This window comes from Manacus vitellinus, unplaced genomic scaffold (assembly GCF_001715985.3).
Source record: "Manacus vitellinus isolate BGI_N305 unplaced genomic scaffold, ASM171598v3 scaffold_6_pilon, whole genome shotgun sequence".
Lineage (NCBI taxonomy): Eukaryota > Metazoa > Chordata > Aves > Passeriformes > Pipridae > Manacus > Manacus vitellinus.
Window position 1 is genome coordinate 16,319,160 of NW_021940750.1, and position 21,051 is coordinate 16,340,210.

General features: G+C 35.9%; 1 protein-coding gene across 9 annotated transcripts in view; it reads left to right on the top strand.

Annotated features, from left to right (window-relative positions):
• Nucleotides 1-21,051, top strand: part of AKAP6 (A-kinase anchoring protein 6) — a 274,096-nt gene that overhangs the window by 186,288 nt on the left and 66,757 nt on the right. For all 9 annotated transcript variants that reach the window (XM_018082582.2, XM_018082580.2, XM_018082581.2 and 6 more), the window contains 2 exons: nucleotides 918-1,066; nucleotides 6,821-6,941. In XM_018082582.2, the coding sequence (XP_017938071.2) occupies nucleotides 918-1,066; nucleotides 6,821-6,941 (270 nt within the window). The remainder of the gene's footprint in view (nucleotides 1-917; nucleotides 1,067-6,820; nucleotides 6,942-21,051) is intronic.

Genomic DNA, 21,051 nt, shown 5'->3' on the forward strand with positions numbered 1-21,051 from the left:
TTGCCATAGCACCAAATAGTTAAGGAGGCATTCCACTCCTAATGGAAATAAAAGTATGTAGTTACACTGCAGTAGCCGTGTTTGAAGCATTATCAGAATTCATAATGCTTTTTTCTTTCAATGAAGTATATTAAAAGAAAACAATAGCATACTGGTCACAATGCTTTTGAACTTACTCTACCCTCTGTTTTTTGTACTATTCCTAGGGGCAAGTGTGGCAAACAGCGGATTTTATCCTTGTATCATCTGGTTCTTTGAGCCTCAGAAGCATACTGATTACCACAGCTGCAATAAATAAAGTGTCTATTCAATCAGTTATAATGTCAAATATTATTCAACATTCTTCTGGCCAGGCACAGAGTCTGATGGAAAACAGTACATCTCACTTATTGGCTTTTTCCTTGCAATTAAAATTGCTGAGTAATCAGTGTGCACCAGAAAGCAGAATGTAAATAATGCCAATTTGCTTGGGTTTATTTACACTTACTATTTGAAAGAAAAATACCTGCAGCAATATGGCTTTCATTAATTAGGAAGCACAATCAAATTGTCAACAATATCAGTCTTGAAGCCTGTAAGAAATGTAATTTTATATATCTACCTGTTCTATTAGTGTTTAGTTCCTAATATCTTTTTTATTCTCGTCCAGATATTTTTAAGCAGGATTTGATTGGCTATACATCTCATGGAATATATAACAGTTTCTCTGATAGAAACCTAAATAGTTAATTTCTGGCATTTGGGATTATGGTGTACTTTTTCTCTGACTTAATGGTTCAGCCTTTTTCACTCTCATGCAAGGAGGAAAATGGTTAAAATTGTTGCCGTCCAAAAGTATTTGTATTAAATGTATTCTTTCTGAATTTTTTTTTAAATGTTGTGTTTTGTTTTTTCCTCTCTTTGTTTTCTTTTTCTAGGCTGAGGTTCAGCTATGCTATCTGGAAGCACAAAGAGATGCTGTTGAACAGATGTCCTTAAAACTGTACAGTGAGCAGTACAACAGTAGTAGCAAGCGAAAGGAAGAGTTTGCTGATATGTCAAAAGTTCACACAGTGGGAAGTAATGGGTAGGGAACTATTCTTTTTGTTGTTTTATTCTCACTGATCTGTGTTTTTTTTTACATGATATACTTTTTCTTACTTCTAGTTAACCAGGATTTTTTTTCCTAGGCCAAGAGACAGGGAAAAACTCTCTCTCAATATATTTCCTTTATCATATATGAATGCAAAAATAATGGATTCTGGATAATTTATCCAAATTATGGTTTGTTCATAGGACTACCTAACATTATTTAATAGTAATCTGTTATCTGGATTTAAAAAAATGTAATGTATCCTTTATTCTTTAGGCTTTTCTCCTCCTGTGGCTTTATACAATTTGATTTCTTAGCATCTTCCAGGAAAGAATCTTTATAGTGTATTCATACCTCTGCAAGACCTCTATAATAATTTTTCTTCTACTGACTAGGAAATATGAATATGAAGCCATTCACTTATAGTTCAAACATCCTAGTTTTGTACTTCAAGAAAGCATTAATTTTAACTGTTTTCCCTTGACTTGACCATTTCAGTCTGGTTTTTTTTTTAATTAATGTAAACACACATATATTATATATTTAAGTGTACATATAAAAGCACTCTTCCTTAATATTTTGAACAAAGAATGTTGGACGAATAAGTCACTGGAATATGCTAAAATTACTTCTTGCTGCCCTCCCTTTTTCACAATCAAGAAAACTTGTAGTTCTGGATTAAGAGTTTTTCGTTAAGGTCTTTTGAAAACAGTATCTCCCAACTGCTAGCACCCCAAAATGAACATAAAACACATACATGTGAGATCATAATAGTGTAGGCCAAAAGCAGTTCAAAGTGCTCATTGTTTGGGTAAACCCTCATCCTGATAAAAGTTTCCTAGTAAATACAGTAGAACTTTTGCTTGCAGTTTCCTATGCAAGGAAAGTCATTGACCAAGGTGTTCATGAGTTCCTTATCTCCAGAACTTCATTTTCTGATTGTTAACTCAATGTTCAGGTCTTGGAAACACAGTTTTATTAAATTACTGACTGTAAAGATAAATGAACCTTGTAAACATCCTCTCTTATTATACAGAAAGATGACTGTTTTAGAAAAATTGATGTGGGCTAATTATGTAGGATTACTGAGATCTTGATTACATATGCAGAAATCTGTCAGATTCTCAAACATGCTGGTGGAGCTAGTGCCAACCATAAAAATAATTTGTTCAGAATTGGTGTGTATATGTATATAAATGTGCTCTGAGGGCTACATGTTCAAAACTAGCATCTAATTTTGCAGCCACCATTGAATGTGAACAAGACTTAAGGCTGGAATATTGCGGAGGATGTCAGCCAGTAACACATCAACAGACTTGATTTTCCTGAGAGTAGGGGATATAGAGCTTTACGCTTCATGAAGAAATCCAGTTTGTAACTCCACGTACCATATGTGATAAGTAAATAGGTCCTTAAATGCATTTGTTTGCACTTGTAATTACATGCTTAGGACTAGGAATGGTCATCTGCTAGTGTTCCCTACCTTTTCTGTGCTGTGGCCACCTTTCTGGGCCCTTCTGGCCATCCCAGCCCTTAGAGACTCAACAGTGACTTCAGGGGCCAGAGGGCTGGAGTCAGAACACTACAGTATCACATATTCAGCCATTGTAGAAACTAGGGGAGATTGAATTCAGATGAAAAACTTCCAGTTGAACAAGTCTGAGGTGCCGTATCAAGCACAATGGAAATGCCTTTCAGCTATTTGAAAATAGAGTTGATATAAAATTTCCCTACTGCATAAAAACTGTGGGCAGAAACTCCACGGTAGAATGATGTAGCTAGAGACCATGATCTCTTTAGAGAAGGGGCCATTTGCATAAGTGGGAAAATTAGCTGTTGTTGAAGACTGACCTTGGAGAAAGAAGAGTGTCCACTGGGAGAACAAGAGTAATTGTAGATTAAGAATTTTTTATATAACATGGGTATGTGTGTGTATGAGATTTGGGAGAGGTGACTTTGTGCAGGAAGTAGCTAACCTCAGATAGGTGGGGTAGTATTTGCAGAATAGGGTGATGCTAGTGGGTGCATAAAACCCAGGAGATTTCCTGCAAAACAGTGATCTTGTTAAAGCGGTGATACAGAGGGTTTATGTGTATCTGTATGAAAATGGCTAAAGTGACAATGGAAGAGAAGAAAATGAATATCCACTGCAGAAGAACACCAGCAAGCCAGGCAGCAAGAGGTAGCCAAGAGTAGTTGAGAGCAGGTGCCAAATGTTACAGTAAATCTGGCTGGAAATATTGCATCCCCTCAAAACTGGGGAGGAGTTCGTACAGGTACTCTTGGGAGATATGGATACAATTATTTACAGCACCATTGTACAACATGAAGGCCAGATCCTGAGTCTGTCATCAGCTAGTATTGAGCCTTCATGGATGAGACTTTGAGAGAAATGCATTATAGGGGGTTTCAAGTATGCTCAGAATATAAGGCAATTTTAAAACTATTAAGGGCAAAACCCCAATTTCTTCTATATCTTCCTAATAAAAACATGTGAGAAGAGTTCCAGAAAATTATGACCCAGAAACTTGAAGGGACTTTTTGTCTGGCTGAATTTTTTTGGTAGGCATAGCAGTGTGTTTACAGTACTTCTAAATGCCATGTGAGTTATGCCATCAAAGAAATACTACAAACTGCAAGTGCATGTTAAACATAGAGAAAGAGGCTGATGGAAATAGCTTCACATTCCTTTTTATTTATTAATGCCACAGACGAACTGGTTTTCTCATGAGAAAGGTGCTCATGAATTTTCATTCAAAATAATAAATTGATGTCCACATTTTAAGAAATATGTTTAGGGTTCAAGGGATTAGACATACAACTCTGCATATCTGATTCCCTGTTTACCAAGACAAAATATACTTCTTAGTGTCATTTTAGTTATTACACAGCTAATGGTCTTATCTTATCAACCAAAAAACCTATATTAAGGAAGCTGTATTTACCTGCCATTTAACTAATATCATAGCTTTTTTGTTGGCAATCTTTGGGTACTTTTAATGGAGGATTTATTCTTTCTATAAGCAGATGACCTAATTTATTTCTTTTTTAGCAATTGGTGGATTTGGATAATCAACCAAAATTAGATCTTTGCTATGGTTCTTGCAGCTGCAACACACATCAGTATTTCAGAAGTTATGCTTTCCCTGGTTCTGCCTGCGGCAAAATAAAAAAAAAAATCTACTAAGCTCAGAAAAAGTAGATTCTGAATAAAAATCTATCACAAAAATACTGACAGGTACATTTGAATCTTAACCTCTCACTGATCCTACAATTTCTGGATTTTTTGAATATCTTTTTAACAGCTTAGTAACTTGCATCCTCTTCCAAATAGTAATTTAATAACAATCACTAAATTCATCCTTTTAGATGCAAGGCATTAATTTTAGCAACAAAGCTGCTTTTTAAATATATATATTGGAGATACTTTAAAACCATTAAAAATATTGCATTCATATTAAAAAATATATTGATGATGCTTTGTAGGCTGACTACACTATCTTCAGACTGAGGCAAATAACTGCCATAGACGGTTTGCTTAAAAATGCTCCCAGATTACTTTATTTTACATCATTTAAAAAAGAAAAAAAGGAGACAACAAGCAATTATGGGGGAAAAAAATTCCCCACTGTATCTTGTATCCTTTCCTGGTTTTTTTCCAGTGAATCTTGTTTGTCTCACCCTTCGTTTTGGGTTGAGTTCCTGTTTAGAACATAAGTTTGAAATCAAAATGTTCAGCTGTTTTCTAGTGCTTATCTGGGTTTTATAAAGGTCAAAGAAAAGTGCTTTTCTGTTTCTTTAAATAATTGGTTCATTCTATTACACTAAGAGATGGACTAATTTGGACTGTAACTAAGATGTGGTTCTTTAGACACAAAGCAGGTGGTTGGATTCAGCACATCTTCTGCCTATTATAGTAAAATCCAAGTCCATTTCCTCATGCAGTTTCCAAAGGCATCTCATCCCATTCTGGGCAAGAGATCATGAATGATGGATGTAGGCTTTGTTCCACGTCATCTTCATGTCTTAATTTAGGTATTTCATTGGTCCAAACCATCCAAGTCCAACTGAATCTGTACTGATTTATATGATATGAAATCTAGCATCTTACATTATAAAACATATGTTTTAATAACTGCCTGTCAGTTTTATGACTTTGAATAATTTGGATAAGATGGAAGGGAAGAAAAGGAGCAGTAGGTACTGAAGACACAGAATGGTTATACTGCTTTCTGGGGAAGGGATAAAGATTCAGTATCACTGCCAAATATGCCATTCAAGATGGACTTTAGTTTTATGTTAGTTTCAAAATGATATCTGAGTCAAATACCTCCTGAAACAGGAGAAAAGCCCTGAACTCCAAATGAAACTATTATATTTCAACAATGGTAACTTGCCCTTCAATGCTTGCTCTTCTTTCTTTATAGTAACATTGCGTACCTTCTCAGGGCAGCAGGCAGCTTTAAGTTGGTGCATCTCATAAATTATTGAGTAAAAGTACACTAAGTACAGTGGATTAAACTAGAGAGTTACTTCACAAGCAGGAATCAGCACTTGTGCATTATACAATACTTTCTTTGTTGTCAATTCATTGAAAATAATACCAAAGAAGTCAAATGCTTTCTTCTCTTTTGCCTGCTTTCTTGCAGAAAGACAGTTCTACTTGTCACAACTTTATCTACAGACTTTCAAAATTACCATGCATATGGTAGTCTAGTTAATAACTGAAACTGTGATAGTACTAATAATATTAAAAACATGGTTATTGTTTCTCTGTTGAAACACTGCTAATTTTTTTAATGGAGTTGCTAAAAAGTTGTTAATAATTGGAGAAATTAGCTTTAGTGGACATGCACTATTCTTCAATCAATATAGGAGTTTTTTGATACTACTGGCAAGGCTTTTGCTATTTCCAATTTTGTAAGTTTGAAGATCCCCTTTCAAGAGGTATCTTTTTGACGGATGTGCAGTTTTTCACCATATACCGTCTGTCTTGTATCACAGTGTTTTAGAAGAATCTATGCTTTAGTTATTCACTAGGCTTTCAATAGAGAATCACATTAATCCTTTTAAGCTCCTTATTCTAATGATTTATTTTGTTGAAAACCGTAGTGATCCTCCTTTGAATTTTAATGATTGCTGGCTATTCAAGGATTCATTGTTTTGACTTCCTGTCCTTACCTTTGTTTCTTACATGTCTGTAGGGAACACCTGTCTAATACTGTATCTGGCCTTAGTTCTCACTGGCTTACCATATTCACTCAAGCCTATCTTAAGGCGTTAAGTTGAAATGCTAGCTACTCATCCATGAAAATAAATGGAGGATATTTACAGACATAGGCAGATAGACAGCAGAGGGATGGCTGAATGAATTTAGTAATTTTTTTATGTAAATAATATTTTCATATGAATTATATCAAGATGATTGTTGCAAAATTAGCTCAATATAAAATCTGCAATATAAAACCATTAAACAGCATCTATGGGGGATTTGTATTTCAAAATTTTTGAAGCAAATGCAGTATGCCAACAGTTGTCAGGATTTGGCATCAGCCACTGAATTTAGGTCATAACACTGGCTTAAATTGGATTTCAGTTTTCATTTTCATCCACTCTGTATAAATACAGAATGTCTCTTTAGAAATATAACTTGGAACATCATGAGTTTTCAAGAATACATTATTCTAATACAAGATTTTAACAACTACACAGTATTTATGCATAATACATTTTGTTCCTTATCTACAGCCTTTTGGACTTTGATTCAGAATACCAGGAGCTCTGGGATTGGCTGATTGACATGGAATCCATTGTGATGGACAGCCATGACCTGATGATGTCAGAGGAGCAGCAGCAGCATCTTTACAAGGTTAGCGCTACCATAACTGCCTTTACCTAGCTATAGAAGATCTGATTAGCTTGACAAGTCTTTCTCTCACAGGATATCGCTGCGTTCATTGTATGTATCATGGTGTCTATTAGAATTCCCTTCCCTGTCTCCAACCTCATTTCCATCCCCTGTGCGCTGACAGGCTGCACCGACATCATAATTGCAAGAAAGTTCCCTTTATCACATTCTATTTGGTGTAATTCTATAGAAGGACAAAGATTTGTCTTCAAGATGAATAGAAATAAATGAAACTGCATTAATAAATAGAGTGAAACAAAATGAAGGAAAAAAATGAAATGGGAACATTTAACAAAATGTGTTTTGATTGGAGCTTTCAGCTGGATTTTTATCCACCTTTCAGACCTCGTCTGGAAAGAAAGACATTTTCCTTGATTTTGGTTTGCTGCTGCCAGGATACAGGACTCTTCCAATTTAATTTTTATTAGTTATACATAAAGTAGACATTGTCATGTTAACTCTTCACACTTGGTTGTGATTTGAAGAACATGATTATGAACTTGCAGGGTGAACTTATAGGGTCTAATTCTAACATACAGATAACACAACACACACATGGTTTCTCTTATTTGCTATAGCAACCTTAACCCAGAAGCTTTATCACTTCTTTTAGACAGACAGTACTTTTAAGAACTTCCTCAAAATGTGTGATTTGATCCGAAAATTGATTCGGGCTTCACTGTGTGTCTGAGAAGCTGTAGTCTGCGGGTCTGAGGGGTGGTGGGGGAAAGAAAGGAGGGGCTTTCGACAGAAATATCAGTCTGCAGTAAATCTTCCTCATTTAGGCAATTTTTATTGGAGTAATTCTGACAGTTGTCATCCTTGAATTGCTTTGAGCATATGGCATATTTCAAAGAGCAGATTGTGAATCATAAAAAATAAAATTAATAACTAACCACAGAATCAGCAACACTATAATGACAAGAAACAACTACCCTCTAGCTTTTTTTTATTTCTTATCAAATAAATGGTACATTCAAGGTCAAATAGAAGTTGTTTTCTTTCTTCTATGATTGCATGATTTGATAATTTCTTCAATATAATATATTTTTTCTTGCTTTGGCATCTTAATTTCTTGATGGTCTTCTTGAATTTTATTCTTTCTTATTTTGACACTTTTATTTAAAATACCCAATGAGAAAGGGTTGTCACCTGAGTTAAAATATGTTTATAAATGTAAATATAGTTCAGATCCCAACTATTTTAGCCTGCAAGTGAGTTTAATTCACTAGCCTCCATTTCTTGCTTTGGCAATTATTTCTTGTTTTTGCTAATGTCTTTCTCCTAACTTTCTAAGTGCTTTATCATGCCTAATCATGCATTAACAGTCCTGGCCTTGGCTGGGCTCAGAAATAAAAAATGTCAGAAATGGGTAAAAAGTTCCTTGTGAACCTAAAATAAGGTTTTTTCATAGTGCCAGTCTATATAAGGCCAGCTTGTACCATGTCTAATTTAACAACTAGTTTTAGTCCCATACTAAAAAAAAAAATAAATCAGTAAACAAAAATATTAAGGCAAAAATTCATCCATCAATACCAAAAGGAACAAGGCTTAAGCAGCCAGCCCAAGTATTTTAGATGCTACTTCTCTTTCTTATATCCAAATGTAACCATTAAGAAAAATTATAGATGGTAAGGCAACAATAATAATAATGAGAAGAGTAATAGAGAGAAATAATTTAATAATGTATGCAGTCCAGTATGGTGGCAAAAAGGACGAGTATTGTATATGCAAAATAGGAAGTAATAGTTTCTTAATATTATGAAAATCTGTATTATGATATGTATGACACTTGTAAAAGCAGAAACTTTGTGTGAGCTAGAGTAGCTGAGTCTGCAGGCTGAGCAGCACAGACGAACCAGGACTGATTCCAAAGCACAGGAAACTTATTTGTCCCGCAATTTCCATCATAAGATCACCTAGCTCTGTACCAGATTTGAGCCCCTATCTCAAAACTACCTATCTGGTACTTCCTCACTGCAAAACCACTTGAAGAAGGGGAGGAACAGACTCCTTGCCCTCCTGTGGTGAATATTCGCTGCATATACACTTCTAGTAAAAACAGCAAGCAAATTGTTAAGGATTGAGTAGAAGACTTAAGTAGAAATGTCGAGTTTGTCTGAGATCACTAAGGAGTATTTTCAGGTAACATAAAAATCTTAAGTGCACTGCATTAAGAATGATCAGTCTTTCCAAAAAACAACACCCCCTAAGCCCCCCCCCAGAATGAACCACCTCCTGAAGAAGTGTTGAAAGCCCCATAATTTCAGACATTTAAAAATAGACAAAAGACAACATTAGCAAATGTAATTGAAGGAACAATTCTGCTCTAGCAAAGGAAAGATCAGATAAATCACTAGGTCTTTATCATCTTTAATTTCAGAGATTCATGTAACAATGAATCATGCCCTCAAAACCAGTATTAATTGTTTTATAAAACTAGCCTAGTAAACCTCTCTTCTAATCAGTGGTGACACCCGTTTTATTTCGAGGCTTTTTTACAGAGTCGTGGATGGTCTATTGCTCACAGCTCAGAGGCATGAGCACTGCCTGCACTTCCCAGAGAGCACAGCCGTTCTGCTCTGTAGGGAGAGAAGACAGTACAGAGAAATCCAGGCAGCTATTATTATTAGAATTCCTCAATGAGGAGTGGGGTGTTATGAAAATATAGATCTTGCCTTAGTTTTTCTTTATCAATTACAACTTCAGATGTGAACCTGCTAATTGCACTCTCTGCATTTTGGTGGATTCTCCTAAACCCACGGATCTCTCTTCTCACTTCCTGAGCTGAAAAGTAATTGCTGCTCAGAGCCAGCTCAGCAAGCTGTCTCTGCCAGGGAACCTGCTGTGGTATCACTATTACCAACAGTAATCATTGCCCCTAAGGAGCCTATGAATGGGAAGGAGCAATGATAAAACAGGTAATTCAGAAGGGAAAAGCATACATTAAAGGAGCATAACACCATATATAAATGCTAAAATTGTATATGGGAAAATGAAATGTATTTTCACGGTTAGAGTATTTTCACAGTACTCTATTTTCAGAGTCCATATGCATTTAAGTCAACTCTCAGCTTAATTTTATTCTATAATATTCCAGGAACTTCATAGTTTTTTTACTAGGATCCTTATTATCTCTCTTTAACTAGGTTTTCTTTTGCCCTAAATACAATAGGAAGAGCACAGCCACATTTTTTTGTAATGCTGAATACATATGTATTAATTTCTCTAGATTTCCTAGATTTCAGTGCAAAAATTTTTTAAAAAGAGAGCATAGTCCTAAATGATTTCTGCTTTAGAGTCCTAAACTAGCTAATGATTTTGAAAATCGGCTAGTGTTTGAAAAAAATGGCAGTCACGGAATGAATTGATGAGAGTTTATTTGTTCTCTAATGCTTTAACTATTAATTAAGAAGAAACTAAAAGGAACATTTCCATGTTTTTTGACTCTTGCTTCTTTGTTCTTCTGTAATAGCTCAGTTTAATGCCAAATGTATCATGTTTATTTCATTTTAATCTACTGCATGTGAGCCTGATCTCATAAGCTCTAAGTACACAGAACTTGCATTGACTTCAACTGTATTCATATGCTGTTACTGGAGGATCAAACCCAAAGAATTTAAACTCTGCTAATTAGCCCTTTAGTGGGAACTTGAGTAATTCTGTAACTTGAATGTTCAAAAATGAAGCAAATCAGTATTTACTGGAACTGTGGAGATTAGAAATGAATATACTAGGCAGAAAAGTTAATGATAATTCTTTCAATTTTCCTCAGAGGATTAATTGCAAACTTAATTGTGTTAGATTAAAACCCCATTTAAATAAATAAAATATGATTGTTAAAATTGTTAGTATGCTCAGAATAGAATTAACTAAACATTTGAAAATATCAAATAAAAGAAATATTTTTTTCTGTCAGATTACAAACAATGTATGGTGGTTTTAACACAAACTGTATAAGCTGAAAGTTTTGTACTAGTAAGTCTTCAGCAACAGTAGTCATGATAGATGGAAAAACGTCCTTATGTGGAAGAGCAAAAATTTTGAAAACATTTAGTTGGCACAGCTTTTGAACAGGTTAGTTGCTGAACTCTTTCATCAAAGGGAAGCAGTCCAATGTATTAAATAACACAAAAATGCACATCAAAAACTAAGGATACATTTCAAAAAAAGTTGAGGGGAAAATATCTCCCAGCAGTTTTTGCTTCCCGGCTGGAAGCTCTATCCCTTCTCAGAAGGTGCAGTTAATTTCCTCCTCTGGGTGTGCTGCTGCTCCATTGTGCCTTTCTCCCTGGCTCAGTGTGCTGGGGCCCGGAGTGGATCAAACAAACCGTGGTGAAAGTTTCCCTCATTTGCATCACTTCTAGACAGCCCTGTCGTACTCTTTGCTGACAGGAAATCACTGTCTTTGTCACCTTTTTTCAGTGATCTCCTTTTGGCAGAGATTGGCCATGTGACCAGGATTAATCACAACAACAGTTCTGGCTCAGAACTCAATGACATGTTTTCCTCAGCACTTCAATAATGGTGTAGAGGAGTCAGTAGGAAATGACTACATTAATTTCAGAGTGAAAAGATAATTAACACTTAAGGACTAGTGCTATAACCTATGGAGCTATTATTCAAATTAAAACTAATTCATTGCAAACTTGTGAAAAAGAAAAAAAAACCCACAAAAAACTGCTCTTTAATGCAACTGTTAAAATAATCTTGCAAGAGACTCTGAGTTTAAAAAGAAGCATAAACTATTTTTAACGCAGTAATATAAATACATAAAAACTTCAACATTTGAAACTGGAGGCTAAAGTATGTGAAGTGCTTACTTAGATGATATGAATAGGATACTGGCAAACAAAAGCAGCAGTGTGCTCCTAGAATGCTGTGCTTCAAGGAGTTTCCTTGGCAACAGAAATGCAGTTCCAAAAGTAGACAGAACTTTCCTCAGAAAACATACTATTAATAACAACCTTCCGGAACAACTTGGAGCAATTTGACTACTTGGCAATAAAATGCCAAGTGTTCTGCAAATTAATCTAACACATAACAGTTATATGTTTCTCTTGCCCATAATTCTCCTGAACTGGGGGCCTGAGTTCTCTGCCATTAGAGGATACAAATGTGCAAAGCGGTTCCAAATGCTGTGCAAACAGAGAGAGGGCTCAAATAGCAGCAGCCTATAAGGATCAATTAATGTTCTTCATATCATTTTAACTTGTAAAACAGATTAGTTTAATTGGATTACTTTGTTCCGTTTAAAATGAGTTCTGGGTACCTACTGATGCTGTATTGTAGTTGTCTTTATTTCAAGTAGATTTCCCATATAAAGAGAACTTATTAAAAGATTAACAGCCTGTAGAGTGATATATTTGGACATTATGTTTTAGGGAACTGGTTATAAACTAGAAAACATGAAGATTTTTGCTTCTACTCTGCATATTCTGCGTGGTCCAGGATTCCTTCTGGCTGCCTGGTAATCTGTCAGTGCTTGCACAGAGCTACTGAAACAGTCAGTGGGAGAAGATGATGGCCGTCACTTTGGAGGAAGCTCTCAGCACGCTACAGGATTGAGCCCCTTGTAGAGAGTAACTACAAATCTGCTATATATGCAGTATTTTTAGATACACCATCATTTCTACATGAGCCAAAAGAATCAACTAATTTCAGTCTTGCCTTGCCAATAGAAATCATTAGAATTCCACTAAAGGCCATAAGTTTACCAGACAGGAAAGGTAGACTGTGCCACTACCTCAACTTTTCTTGAATTCTGAGATCTAAAGGTTAAAAGTAATCAATATCTCATTGTGCAACCTGATAATAAGTAATAACCATGATGTTAAAATCTAAATGACTGCAGATAGCACTTAGGTGTGTTGACCCATTTGGAAGGGCTTTTTAATTGCAATCAGAATAGTCATTACAGTTTGCTAATCAACTTTTAGGCTGCCTTGCAAAAATCAACGCCTTTATGAAGTATTACTTTAATGGTATTAGCAAATTATGTCCCAAAGTGAAAGCTTTGCAATACCATTAAAAAAAAAAAAAGGAGAGAAAGATTGTCTGCTAAATAATATCCATAGAGATACTCATTAGCAATAGTATGTCTATTACTTATGTAATAGTATGCATTTACTCATGTCTATGTACATGGATTGATACATGCCTTATTGGAAACTAGTCTTCAGTTTTAACATTGTAGTATGTTTTTAATGGTCTTGTATAGTAAAATGACTTTGCACAAAACTGACTTCAGTTACTATTCTTCACGAAGTTCAGTAGTTTTCATGTGCTAGGCTGAATTTTTTTTCCCCAACAGATTAAGAACCTCTATGACTTTCCCCACTAGGTAGGAAAATCAACTGTTTTATATGAGGGGTCTCAAAAATGCCTGATATCTCAAGCTGCAGTAAAAGTCTGACTGCTATTACAACATGAACTAAATGAGTTCAGGACCTGACACAGCAGTTTCCTAGTCCCTTATTACAAGGGATGATGAAATTGGTTAAATTTTTCTACACAAGTATTTTCACTTCAGTTGCACTGGAGAACAAAGGTAAAGCTCCTTTGTGACACATCCTATAACAACCAGCTCATTCTTCAGTGGTTCATATGTTTAATTATATAAGGATTAAATTCCTTGCTAATTCTGGCAAATTTTATATTTTAAAAAGCAGAAAAGAAAATTATTGTTGGCAAAAATTCTTATATAAAGCAGAGAAATGTTAAGTTTTAATGTCTTATATAATTACAGCAGGAAAACACTGATTGCCATATCTACAGAATTAAAAAGTAAATCTAGAGAATGGATACAAAAAGAATGTGAAAAATGTTTTTACATTTTCTTGGTTGATTCCATAATGTATTTCAACTGTAAACATGCATTTTTAAAGGCAGTGTTGTAATTTCTATGGAGCAGACTCCCTGTATTTCCGCAAGAAGTGTCTTCATGCATTTCCCAAGAGTGAGTTTCTCCCATTTCTTCCCAGCATGACGCTGAAGATGAATTTCACATTGTAGCAATGCAGTATTTACTGAGCTTGTAGCAAAAGCCAGCACAGCTTTTGGGAGATTAAAGCAATGTGTCTAGAATGAAAGAGGCATTCAACTTCAAACAAAAGTAAATGTGTACCACATAGCTGTCATCACCATTCCTTACTACAGCTGCAAAACATGGACAATTTACAGTCATCACATCAAGCATCTTAGTCAACTCCACATGCTCTGTGTTTGTGCCCTTGCTGGTAAAAATGGTAGGATAAGGTCCTATGCAGTGAGACCTTAGAGCTGCCTTCCACTGGTCTTTCCAGATAATGTACTGAAATAAGAAAAGATTAGGAATGTTAATAACGTGATGACAATATAATTTTTGAAGTTGTGTGTGGACATGGTCCTGTTTTTTTAGCAGCTTGGTGTATCCCTCTGTTTTAAAGGAATGAAGATTAAAAAATCATTAGTAAAAATTATAGGTGGCAATAGTATATTGCCCTATTCCTCAAATTAGTTGACAATTTTTGATGTACTTCCCCATTTTTTCACCTCATACTCCAGCAGAAGATATTTTTTTAAAAACTCACAGGAATTGCATGCTTTATCCATGATGTTTTGCTTCATAAATATAATGCAGAAACTGCTATTTTCTTTCCAAATTTCTCATCAGCATACCTCATAAATAATCAATACTGTAGTATTTATTTTATAAAAAATAAAACCCCCACAAATGACCATGGAAAACCTTTTTAGCAGGTTTTCTATATGAAACCCAAATTCACTAAATCTCTATAAACTTGCACTGGCAATACACTCAAAGAATACATGTCTAAATTATAAAAAGTAAGTTTCAGTGAAGTGTACCAGTTTATAATCTCCTGAATTTTTATTTGTATATGTATTGTATTTTTATTTTTAGAAATATATATTACAGACTATATTTATATATTGAAAATATGTAAAATATCTATATAAATTATTTATTTGTATATATTTGTAACCTTTATACATACTTAAGGTTGAGTGATGTTTTTACTTTGTGTATGCACTTTTAATACATTGTATTAAAAATAGCTACAACATTTTGTGCTAACTTCTCCTTCTAACAAGGGAAAATAAGCAATCATTCTAATTTCATTCATAGTTGTTGCAGTTGTGGCTGCATCAGGTCCAGTGGGGTCTTAGGGCAGGCTCCAGCCAACTCGTGTGGCCAGCATGAAATACCTGTGGTTCTTCATAACTTCTTGTGTGTGCTGTTGTTTTAGCATTGCAGAAAACATGGTTGCTATGGAATTCCAGTGAATTCATGAAACTGTAAATGTTAAAGTTGACTCTATGGAGAGATGCTTTTGGGAGAAACAGAGGTTGTACCCTTCAAATCCTGTTGTTGCAGAATGACAGGTGCTGTTACAGATGTGCAGGACATGTGCCAGCTGTGTCACAGGCTGTAGGGAAGGTTATGGAGAGGTGATTGTTTCCCCAGTAATACAGTGGGAGAAGGAGTAATCTGTGAAGACTGATTTAGACTACTAAGGGAGCTAAATATACCAGCTTCTCTCATGGGGATGTTCCTTCAAGGGGTAATTCAGAGCAGAAGCTTGTTAAGCACTTTGCAATAGTTTCAGGAGAAACCTTTACTCTCTTATCTCTCTCTCCACTGATTGTACCAAGAGGTTATGAAGGTCAGTCTCATTCAGCTTACCTCTCCCTGACTGATATCACAAAAAGAGGTTTACTTGGTACCATTGTGTAATGTCAATGCAATATTCCATATTGAAACTGTTGTGATGCATTCAGATTCTGGCAGACAGTGCACTGGAGTTTGATCATCTCTGCTTTACCCATTGATTTTTCTTATAAATCGGCTATGATGGATACAGAATTGCCATAAGAGTTTTTCAGGTGATAGCTTTCTAAACAGGAACATTAGCCTTTTTAAATAATGTATCAAGACTGACATGCTTATTTTTGCTGACTTTCATCAAGGAGGACTATGTCTCTACTGTGCAGGTGGAAGAACAATAATTCCTAAGATCTCTTAGCTTGTTATCATGTGTAGAGAGATCAAATAAACACCACGAGAGGTTAGAAGTGACTAGTTATATGATCTACTTTGTTGCCTCGAAAGGTTCATTGCTGTTATTTTTGTTTTTCGGTAAGGGTTCATTTTTTCTCCAGCAAGTCAATAGTCAAATGCCTCATATCATGAGTATGGAAGATTTTTGCCTTTTTTTTATCAAGGTCCAACTAAAATAAAGATAGAAAAGCTTTCTGAAAATATTCAGTTTCCTTGTTGCTTCAGCTTTAGTTGTGGGTTTTACGTGTCTTGGTTTTATTAGCTGTCTACTAGAATATATGTTTACACCAGAGGCTAAACATGTAATAAATAGATAGATAAACAGATAAAAAGAGAGAGAATAAATCAGATGATGAAAATCTTTTTACACCTTTGCCTCTGTGCTGAGCTAGGGACTTTCTCTCCATTCCTTTTTTAACAATAATGGTTAATGCTATGGCCATTGTGCTGTATGAGCCTTATAGTCTCTTTGAGCAGTTATTTTTCTTGCTAAGTAGCAAGTAAAATTCACAAAATGCCTCCTAAAAATTAGAATGGCTATGAAGATATATACTTGATACAGTTTTAACAAACATAAGGCATGACTTTTTTGTAAATATGGCTGAACAGGAGTTCCTTGTCAACTCATGAATACACATGGTAGGTTGGTAGCTAACTCACAGTGCCCAGAAGACTGGAAATGAGGGAGCAAGTTTCACTGCAGTTGAAGACTACTGCTCTTGGCCTGGGCACAAAAAGTTCAAGAATCAGTCAAGGGAGTGAATAAAGAGTCAGTTTAAGACTTGAAATATTAAATTCTTCCATCTTATTTTTCCAAATGCAGCAGATGAGATCTGAGACAACAGTCACATTAGACAGGAATGAAATATCTCTGATTACCTGTGGGAAAACCGCCTAAAATTGGAGGACATAGGTAGAAGTGACTGAGCACCAGGAAAACTGGAACTCCAAATGAAAAAGGCTTTGCTTTGAGGTAATAGAAACAATATTTTAGTCTCTAAAAAGAATTGTTCAGGGTGATACAGATGACTCTAAGTAAATTTAAAGCTAGGAAAAGGTTTTCTTAACCAAAACCAGAAACAAAAAGGGGGATATGGTAAGGTGCCAGGAACTAGAGTACCCATGTGTAACTATAGACATGAAACATTTCTTAATTGTATCTCTTCCCCAGGATCATTTGTAAAATACACAGCTCCCATTTACAGGGAAGACATAAGAGTAAAACCAATCTAATATATGCCTCCAAACAGAGGGCACCAGAGAAGCTTCCAGAGAAGCACCAGAACAGAAACAGCGGAACACACACAAAGCTGTAAGTCAAAGGGACCCATAAAGCAGGGCAGATGCAGACTGGCTGAAAATGTTGGCATTTCAGTGCAACATATGTAGGATAACAGGCAACATGAAAAGTAAGAAGAAAAATGTTCTTGAAAAGAAAAAGGAAAAAGACCCAGCCAGCCAGATTGAATATCACAGTTACCTTTGAAATTAAAATATAGTGTCTGAAGTCACTGAGAATTTAAGGTTTTAATGAAGAAGTAGATATCCATAATGTGACTTAAGCAGATCTAAAGATTTGTGGTGTTCTAGCAATGCAGAAGGCTGCCAGGCATTCAATTGCTATTTTTGCAAGTATGTTATTAGATCAATGACTAATTTGATTCTAGCTGGATTATGGAGTCAGCTGCAGTGCAACACTGATAAGAAGCAAAATTAGACTGGAAAGATGCAACCAAGCACTGCATATGTGCAATGAAATCAGGATGAAACCAGTGGATAAATTCAGTCAATCAACAAGGAATGCCTGAAATAAGAGATGCTATCTCAAAGTTTACTATAGTTGTTTTACAAGAATGCTACACACCCAAGCTCTGTTTTCAGGTAGAAGACAATAATCAAAGCAGTACCTGAAAAAAAAAGTAAAGTCACTGTTATTTCCCCCTAGCATTCTAGAGGAACACAACATATGTGAAGAAGATGAGCACCTAGATGTAAAATTGAAGTTAGTAAAAAATCCCACAAATCATCCTAGAGAGAAGCAAAATGGAATTCTGTTAGTTTAGTAAAACTGCTGTAAAAGGCAATGTGGCAAAACAAAGGCCATGCACCCACAGAAAGTAATGCACAGTGGATAAACAATCTCCTAATGGTCAGAAAATCCTGGAGTAAACTGATTCCGGAATCGTTGAACAAAATGCAAAAACATGGGACATGTTACAATTTTTTTTTCGGGCCAACAGTGTTTACTATGATGTCAGAAACATGTTTTGGCATATTGATCTGAATGAACAACATAGCCATTGTTTTGCTGCATATTTTGTCAGGTATCTGTAGGCTTTTATGCTCATCCATCTGAGCTTCTAGGGGTATCCCAGTGTAACGTAAACCTGGCACTCTTCTTCTAGTCAGTAGCTAATGGCAATCTAAACATAGGAAACAGAAATATCAAAGAGGGGACAATCCATAACCAACTCGTAAATGGAAACCTCAACAGGATTATTAATCTAAATGCAGAAAACTTGAAAGAATGTGAATCACCTGTGGGTGACATACGTTGATTTTTGAAGGACTTTGCTGCTTGCCATGAGAAACTAGGAGAACCTCAGGAGACAGCTAGAACAGTTGACAGAAGGACAGTTCTATCTTTCATAGAGACAAACAAACATTTTTACAAATTTTTTGCACATTTGGCAAAAGCCTATCAATTTTTTCCGTGGTCAATACACAGTGACTGAAAAAAAAGTTAAAGGACCAAAAGAAAGTACAGAGAGGAGGGGGGAAGAGAGGAACGGGGGCAGGCAAGGCAGCAAGATACCAGTCCTTAAATTGTACAATTATTTGAAGGGACTGAGCATTAGGAGAATCTCCTGATTACACAGAGCTCCTGTAGCAGTTCTTCTATCATTTTTCCTGGCACCATGGCAAAACTAGTGAATGAATGTAGGGGTAAGTTAGAATGACAGTAGGTTCCTTCCAGCAGAGACCCCCAGAGAGCTCTGGTTTCTGAAATCAGTGAAACTTGGAATTTCTGTCTTACCTAGAAGCAGCATCACAACTTCCTCCCTTCGCATGCATATTGTGCTTGTCTTCCAGAAGTAATTTGCCGTGAGTTACCTGGTAGGCAATAGATCACCTTTAAGACACCACTGGCTGCCTCCAGCTGCAGACACACCACAGCACACCACACCAATCACACATTTTTTTAATCTCAGTTCAAGCACTGAATGTATCTCTACAAATTAATGAATAGTACTGAGTCCTCCATGATTGCAGATTAACACAGTTAGGCATTTAGCATTGATGCTAAGAGAAGAGAATATAGGTATTTAAAGAGACATATTTTCATGTAATTCAATTGTGAATATATGTATATACATCTATATATGTGTATTTTGTATAACAGCACAAATGCTAAACAAGTGAGCTTTGCTATTCCTGGCACATTTCAAAGTTAGTCAGAGTATTAAAATGTTGAGCAATAAAATGTTCATTTCGTGGAAAACATTTCTGTTTGGCTCACATTAATTAAATTCAACTCTTTCTGTTAAAAGCCAGACTAAAAGGGGTAGAATATTGCTGGCCAACTGCAACAAGCAATAGCAAGCAGAATTGCTTGTAGTGGAGGATATATGTGAGGAGTTTTTTGCGTCTCTTTTAAAAGCCATGTGTCCCACAAGCTATATCTTGGTTGAAGAGCAGGGTATTCTCTCTTTGTGGACTAACAATTTCCACAGACGATGCTCTTCATTGCTGTGGTAGGAAATCCTGACCTTGGTGCTGAGATATGCTCAAATGGTAGCTAGAACTATCTGGTTTGCCCCTGCATGATAAATAGTGAGGAAATATATTTCCTGCATTTAACCCAAGTGAATTCATACCACAAAATGAATCTTCCACCAATTTCCCCTCTTTCCTTCCCTTCAAGCCAGTCACTAGAAATATATTACTATAATAACTTGAACATAATTTAAAAGCTGTTATGCTTATGGGTTCTGAATGGTTCTTCACTGTCTGGGTAACCTCCAAACAGGGAGACCCAGAGTGATGGGAGATCCAGTAGTTCAGGCATTTGATTTCATTAAAATCAAGAGACTATTTGGATCATGTATATGATTTTTTTGTGAATTTGATGTAGAGATCCTATGAGAAAAGGCTCTTATATTTATATTTATGGTTTTATAAGGCTAAAAGTAGCATGGAACGCACACCTTTTCCAGTCACATGCATTCTGCTGTGCAGTCTTGTTCTTTTTAAATTCTTCCCTTCTGGAGCATATGGTTCATTTTCCAGGTTCTTCAAAGGCTGTTGAATTCTATTTTTTAGCTGTATCTTTTAGCTTGCTGACTTAATCTGCCAGGGCCAGAATTTGCTATCCTAGTGCTGCAGATTTTAACTCCAGCAGATTCTGACTGAGTAAATCTCAAAACCAGGCACTTTCCCGTGTTCTGATCCGTAGCTCTCAGGTCATCCAACAGTTGAGGGTCTTTCTGAAGTCTGACCTTAACTCATCTGTTCAGGCATTTCCTCAACTTGTCAGGAGTCAGCAGTAACCTTACATTTCACGTCCACTCCTTTTGTTAGTCTGAATGTACAGCGTCAACAATAGCTTGCCTGTTGTCATGGCTCTGTATGGCTATAAGGTATTTGAATCCAGATCCGCAGACACAGTTTAGTCTTAATTCCTACATCCTTTTAAGAAGTGATGCCGGGCAACATATTTTTGTTTAGCCTGTGTTCAGGCTTCCCAGGGAGGTTCCTGGAAAACAGTTTTGGATTTTTATATCCAGAATCTCTTCTGGTCATTCCTAGGGAGCCAAATTGTGTAGTGTGACAGACTGACCTGTTATGGAACCTTAATTTATAAAGTTGCATGTAAAAGCCTAGGAATTTAGCTACTGTTTGTTTTTAACACAAGACGACGTTACTTCATTAATCTTGGTATCCTGACTCAAGTAGTGACCACTCTTAGAAAACCTTAAATAAGATGAAGAAACTCTCACTTACTTTAGT